At 49.3% G+C, this 7338-nt stretch overlaps 1 protein-coding gene across 2 annotated transcripts in view; it reads right to left on the minus strand.

Moving 5' to 3' along the window:
* Window positions 1–4056: 4056 nt before the first annotated feature.
* SERPINB11 (serpin family B member 11) overlaps window positions 4057–7338 on the minus strand; it is a 10534-nt gene continuing 7252 nt past the window's right edge. For both annotated transcript variants that reach the window (XM_040264258.1, XM_040264257.1), the window contains one exon: window positions 4057–4876. In XM_040264258.1, coding sequence (XP_040120192.1) covers window positions 4472–4876 — 405 coding nt within the window. In that variant the 3' untranslated portion in view covers window positions 4057–4471. The remainder of the gene's footprint in view (window positions 4877–7338) is intronic.

Raw genomic sequence — 7338 nt, forward strand, 5'->3', positions numbered from 1 at the left:
GAGCACGAGGACAGCAGAAGTGGGCCGGGATGGAGCCAGTCACACCCGGAGCACGAGGACAGCAGAAGTGAGCCGGGATGGAGCCAGTCACACCGGGACCAAGACCATCCCATCCCCCAGGCTCCACAAGGGACAGCACGTGGAGAAGGAGACAGATTCCTCAGACGCGGGACTCGGACGGGGTATTTCTCCAGGAAAAAGCCTTTGTTTCTGCCATTCCATTCAGCTCCTGAAGTTTTCTGAGGAAAAAAGTAACAAGTCAAAGGTAAAGAGGAAAAACTGGATTTATCAGTAAATACGCACAGATCTCTCACTGCTGGCCCAAATACTGTTTTGTTTTGCTTTGTTTCTCTCTCACTTAGTCTCTTAAGTTTGCAGCAATTTAACCTGGAGGAGACACCCTGAGCAGAGATGCCTGTGCAAGCTGACCGCTGATGCGCTGTGACTCAGAGCCTCGTGTGATGCTATTTACAGTGCGCGGCGGGTACCAGGCTTCCCAGGGCTGAGAGGTGCGGATGTGAATGCATTAGGCAAGCAGCTATTTTGTCTGAGTCATGTGTCCCTGACACCAGTCTGGAGGCTCAGTGTTCTTGCAACAAGAGGGGGAACAAAAGACCATAGATGAACTCAGGAGAACTTCCAAGTGCCGGAAGGAATAAAGACAAGAGAAATGAAACGAAAAACCATCGGAGAACCCCTGACAGACCTGCAGAGACCTTCTGGGTTTCCTGAAGCCAGTAGACGGTTACCCCTCCTACTCTGCTCCCCACTTCCTTTAGTTTAAACTCATAGTCTTTAGTTTTTAGTTAATAACAGTGTTCTGGAATCATTTCGGGGTTTTGGAAACAGTGAGCAGAGGGAACCCAGAGCTTTCCCATGCTCTCCTCCCTCCCCCCCAGCGTCCTCAGCTGTCAGCCCCGCTGTCAGCATGACACCTGGGTTACGAATCGAGAGCCTGCATTATTTTAGTTATTGTCATTGATTAATCTGATTGCTTAACTACGTTATTCTTAACTAAATTCCATAGCTTACCTTGTGTTCACTCTGTATTTCGCATCCTCTACACTTGGCCAAATGTATAGTGACGGTGTCCTCCAGTTCGGTATCACGCAGAATGATTTCACAGCTTGAAGTGGTGGACACAGGTTGCTTCCGTGTCTTGGCTGCTGTGACAGACGCCACAGTGAACACAGGTGTGCAGAAATCCATCTCAGTTCCTTTGGATATGAAACCAGAGTGGGATTGCTGGGTCACATGGCGGTTCTACTTTCGGTGGTTTTGAGGAACTTCTCTACTATTGTCAACAATGGGTGAGTCGACCTCCCACCCACGGTGACCAAGAGCTCCCTTTTATTTAAACTTTTGCCTCTTGAACTTTTGCCTCTTTTTGATGACGGCCATTCTAACAGGGGTGAGGTGATAGTGTGATTTTGATCTGCGTGTCCCTGATGATCAGCAATGTTGCACACGTGTTTGCGTACCTATTGGCTACATGCATGCCTTCTTTGGAGAAATGCATATTTAAGTCCTTTGCCCATTTTTTACTGGGATACAATTGACATATAACATTAACTCTTTGAAAACAGATATCATGTATCAATGCATATATGTGGAATCTAAAAAAATGGTATAGATAAATTTATTTGCAAAGCAGAAATAGAGACACAATCAGAGAGAACAAACGTGTGGACACCATGGAAGGAAGAGGGGTGGGGAGGAAAGGAGATCGGGGTTGACACAAATATGTTATTGATACAAGGCATGAATAGGTAACTAGTGAGAACCTACCGAACAGCTCAGGGAACTCTGCTCACTGCTCTGTAGTGACCTAAATGGGAAAGAAATCCAAGGAAGAGGGGATATATGTATATGTAGGCTGATGCTGGGGAAGATTGAAGGGGGAGGAGAAGGGGATGACAGAGGATGAGATGGCCGGATGGCATCACCAGCCCAATGGACATGAGTTTGAACAAGCTCTGGGAGTTGGTGATGGACAGGGAGGCCTGGCGTGCTGCAGTCCATGGGGTCGCAAAGAGTTGGACACAAGTTGGTGACTGAAAAAACCACAATGGCTGGTTCGCTTTGCTGTACAGTGGAAACGAACACAACATTATAAAGCAACTATACTCAGGCTTAAAAAAAACAGCTCTGTGAGAGAGTGAAAACAGCCATGTTCTCCACACCCAGCACTGGGTGCTCGAGGAGCTCCTGGCTTCGCACAGCAAAGGCTCAGGGGCGTGACCCCCTTCTCCGCACCCAGAGGCTGGTTTAGTCACTGTCTCTCCAAGTCCTGTGTCTCTGCCCAGGGCCCACTGATGCTTTTGCAGCCCTCTCAGCAACGGTGACCGTCAGCTCAATTCCCACCCCTTCAGGGGACTCAGGTTCTGGAATGGAGGCTGTGACTGGACACTCACTCCGAGCCTCTGTCAGGGAGGGAGGTCCTACGGCTCGGCCTCGGTCACCCCCAACCCCCATGCCTGGTCCCGCAGCTCCTCTGAGCTCCTGTATAGCACACACCGGGGGCCGTGAGAAGGACCCAGCATCCACCAGATGGCCTCCGCTGTCTTTCCTAGATGTTTAAGGTGAAAAGTAGATGCCAAGAAACAATGTATTTTTTTTCACACCCATCCCAGTTGCGCCCTGGTTCTCACAGTTCTGCAGGTGAAATTGCTGGGTCATCCGTGAGCTGGGCCAAGGCGGCTTCTCGGCTTTGTGCCGTGTGACAGGTGCACTCGGTAAGGGGCCCTTAGAAGATCGTGCGCAGCCCCTCCAGGGCCGAGAGGCAACGCCACGTGGTGCTTTAAGCAGGTATCCTTCCCTCTCATACTCTCTGGAAATCACTGCTCGCTTGCTACTTTATATTCTATTATTAAAGAATAAGGGCGTCCCCGGTGGCTCGGTCACTAAAGAACCCCCTACAATGCAGGAGATTGCCCTCAGCACAGGAAGCCCGGGTTCAACCCCTGGGTCTGGAAGTTCCTGGAGAAGGAAATGTCAATCCGCTCCAGTATTCTTGTCTGAAAACCCTGTGGACAGAGGAGCCTGGCAGCTGCTGTACAGGGTGTCACAGAGAGCCAGACATGAGTGAGCATGCACGAATCCCTCAGGGTCCCAGTAGGGAAGCTGGAAAGCCATCCCTGTCTGCCACCACTGGCAATAGTGAGATGGTGGCCCATTACTGCAGGAGGGAATCAATGGTGGTCTTGGACTGACTGTTCTAAGACAGCATAAGAGAAGGGGGATTTGAGGGACTCTTCTGTGTTCAGCCCTCTGAGAGAGTTCTGGAAGGAAGCATTCGTCAAGATGACACTGAGAAGGCAGTGAACGTATTATGGACACCGTTATCTGATCATCACTTCATGTTATCACAAATAGAAATTAAGGAGGATTTCTTTTTCAAAAAATTGTTCCTATTTTGTGTTTTGGCTACGTCTAATAGCATGCCGGGTCTTAGTTTCCTGACCAGGGATCAAACCCTATGCCCCCTACAGTGGAAGCTCTGAATCTTAACCACTGGACTACTAGGGAAGTCCCCAAGAAATTGTTCTAATAAAATATTCTGATTGATGTCTGCTTTTTTCTGTTGTGAATTTTACTCATTGCACTATTGTGAATATTGAGGACTTCCTGGTGGCTTAGCAGTAAAGAATCCACCTGCCAATGCATAAGATACCGGTTCTATCCCTGGGTTGAGAAGAACCCCTAGAGAAGGAAATGGCAGCCCACTCCAGTATTCTTGCCTGGAAAATCCCATGGGCAGAGGAGCCTGGAGGGCTACAGTCCGTGAGTAGCAAAAGAGTTGGACACAACTTAGTGACTAAGCAACTAAACGCTATTGAGAAAGAGAGAGAAGGATGGAGGGAGGGAGAGAGGGGAAGAAGGGAGGCTCTGATTCAACTTAGAGCCTGAAAAGATTTAGCCAAAGATTCTACTAAAATGTGCACACTGAATCAGGCTTCCACTTACCCAGTCTTTTCTCATATGTATTGAGTTGCTGCAGAGTACTAAAAATCCTCCAAGAATTTAAGGCATTTCATGTATTTATTTTAGTCAATACAGAATTCATGATGTTAAGGAAAATAACAGATTTTAAGATCCAGCCAAAGTTGAAGCCCTTACATCCGTCTTCCGAAGGTAAAGTGGCCACTTAACCAAGAGCCCAGTGACACAAACAAGTCAAGAAAATCTAATCTTCTAAACTATTTCCCACTGGCTGGATCATATCACCCAGACAGCACTTAAACGAGGCCCCAAAGATGAGAGACAGAGGCTTGTTTGTAGCTATAGCTTCTTCTATGATGACCATCGTCTGAGGCTTCACCAACTCATGAGATAAGCTAGGAGATGTCCTAGACCCATTTTTCAGAGGAGCAAACTGAGGCACCGAGGAGGGTGAGGTATGACCCGCTTTTAGTCGTGGTTGGGCACTGCACCTCCTCCGTGACCCTGAGCCTTGCTCCACTCACTCTGCTCAGGGAGAGGCCAGCTTGCCGCAGAAGAGAATTGTGTTGGTGTGAAGGTGCTTGATGAAGAACAGGAAGGGGTGGTTTGCCACGAACTGAGCTCGGATGGGAAGTCTTTTTACTACCAGGACGTCGCCAGTAGCCGCGGCTGCCTCTGTGCCCTCCTCATTGACCTCCACGTAGGACTTGTGGATGACCTTTGATACAAAGAGGCCCTTGACTGGTGATATTCCAGAAAGATCTGCTTTGACCTGGCTGAAGATGTCTGTCATCCCAAGGGCCTCTAACAGGGAATTGAGCTCGTACTTAATCTCCAGCTTGAACCTCGGGAGATGCACTTCCACGTCTCTCTGCACCATGTTGGACGGGCTGGTCCATTCCTGAAAGGTCTTCGAGTTCAGCTGCTTTTCTACCTAAGAGACAAGACGTGAGTGGAGCTGCAAGAGCTGGACACATGCCCTGCATGTTAAATGCTACTTGCTTCCTAACTCTTGGCGTCAACAATTCAACATCAAATTCTTCTCTACCTTTAAAATGTGCTCAAGTCCTGTCTGAAAAAAACAAAACCCTCGTGCGGCCACGCCTCCCCTCTTCCCTGTCTGCCTCTCGCTGAGGCTTTATGACGCTAAACTTGCCTGTGTGTGTCCTACACGCTTCTGCCTCGGTTCCTCAGCAGCTAGGCGCCTCTTAAACTCCCTCTACTGCCATGAAGCCCTTGTGCCCCGTTTCCTGGATGAATTCAACCATCTCTTCTGGGTGCGCACACCTGAGTCACGTCTCCTTTGTGAGCTGGTTTCGCCACTCTAATCCCAGGTCCTGCCCTCATTGTGCCAGAAGCTTCTGAACCCTGGATGTCCTCTGCCTTCACCCAGCAATTCAGTTCCTGGGTCTATGCTCCGATTTCCCCCCAAGCAGTCTCACAACTCAGACCTCTCACCCTACATCCAGTTTCAAGAGTTTCTGAAGCCCTTCAAACTCTACCCTTGGTCATTTGAAACTCTCTGTTCAGACCTCCCTGCAGCTCCAAACCAGTATGTTAAACCGCATCAATCTATTACAAGAGTTGAAAACTTTTTGGTCACATTTTTCCCCATCCTGACAGTATAAAATCAGACATAAAATAAAGGCGGTTTTCATTCCTAAGCCTCTCTTCCCCCTGTACTTTTCTGCCCTGATCCAAGTTACCATGACTTCATGTCAGACCCGCCTCGCTACCACATTCTTCTAAGGCACTGGCAGGTGCCCTTTCCTCTGGCTGGAGCAACAGGTACCGCCCTTGTTCCGCTTCATCTCCTACTTATCCAGTGAGGCTGGCATCGCGATTACTCTATAGGATACCTTCCTGATTTCCTCACTCAACTTTGTGCTTCCACACGGCTTTCTGCAGGGTCTATCACAGTGCTCCTTACACATTCAACTCTGTGTTGTAACCTCAGATTTGTCTGTGTTTCCAGAACACAGCAGAATTTTTAGCATGCTGTAGACACTCAATGTTTGGTGTATGAATGAATAAATGAACGATTAAATACATGAATCACAATTTAATAAAAACCACTTCTGGGATGTCCCTGGCAGTCCAGTGCTTAAAACTCCACCCTTCCAAACCCACATACTTCACAGCACAGCCCGAAGGTAAAAAAGATCACTTCTAAGCTGCTTCCAAGTGCTCTATGCCTCCAAGTATCTTCCACTGAAGCCCCCAGACCTCCAGAGAATTGAGCTCCCCCTGCAGTGACCACACCTCTGCCACACGTGTTCTTACAGCCGGGGCTGTGCTGCTCTTCCTAGAGCTCCAGAGCACACATCCCAACCCAGGGATGTCCAGAAGACTGCCCTACTTTCCCAACCTAGGGATCAAACCCAGGTCTCCCACATTGCAGGCGGATTCTTTACTGCCTGAGCCACAAGGGAAGCCCGCTATAGAAAGGGGTTTCCCAAATGCCCAATGACCAGCGTGTGCGTGTGTGTATGCGTGCATCTGTGTGTGTGTGTGTGTGTACTGGTACCACAGGCACTGCTGCCTCCAGATGCCCTTTTTTTAATGTAAGAATAGATTGTTCTCCCTAAATACATCATCCTGAAGTCAGGGACCTCTGGATGTCCGTGCTTTCCTCTCACAGCACCTGGGCAGAACTGCTGAGCCTGATAGAATTTGTGATTGGCAACACTATACGGTCATGCAATACACGTCATGTGTGCATGTGTGTCTGTGTGTACATGTGTGCACACGTGTGTGTGCATGTGTGTGCGCACTTGTGTGTGCGTGTGTGCATGTGTGTGTCTGTGTGCGTGTGTGTCTGTGCATGTGTGTGTCTGTGCATGTGTGTGTCTGTGTGTGCGCACGTGCATGTGTGTGCATGTGTGTCTGTGTGTGCACGTGTGTGTCTGTGTGTGCGCGTGTGCACACGTGTGTGCATGTGTGTGTGCACACGTGTGTGCATGTGTGTCTGTGTGTGCATGTGTGTGTCTGTGTGTGTCTGTGTGCGCGTGTGTGTCTGTGCATGTGTGTGTCTGTGTGTGCGCGTGTGTGTGCATGTGTGTGGATGTGTGTCTGTGTGTGCACGTGTGTGTCTGTGTGTGCGTGTGTGTCTGTGTGTGCACACGTGTGTGTCTGTGTGTGTGCATGCGTGTGTGTGTGCGTGTGTGTCTGTGTCTGTGTGTGTGCATGTGTGTGTGTACACGCGTGTGTGTCTGTGTCTGTGTGTGTGCATGTGCGTGTCTGTGTGTACACGCGTGTGTGTGTCTGTCTGTGTGTGTGCGTGTGTGTCTGTGTGTGCGTGTGTGTGTCTGTGTGTACACGCGTGTGTGTGTCTGTCTCTGTGTGTGCATGTGCGTGTCTGTGTGTACACGCGTGTGTGTGTCTGTCTCTGTGTGT

This window comes from Oryx dammah, unplaced genomic scaffold (genome assembly GCF_014754425.2).
Source record: "Oryx dammah isolate SB20612 unplaced genomic scaffold, SCBI_Odam_1.1 HiC_scaffold_22, whole genome shotgun sequence".
Lineage (NCBI taxonomy): Eukaryota > Metazoa > Chordata > Mammalia > Artiodactyla > Bovidae > Oryx > Oryx dammah.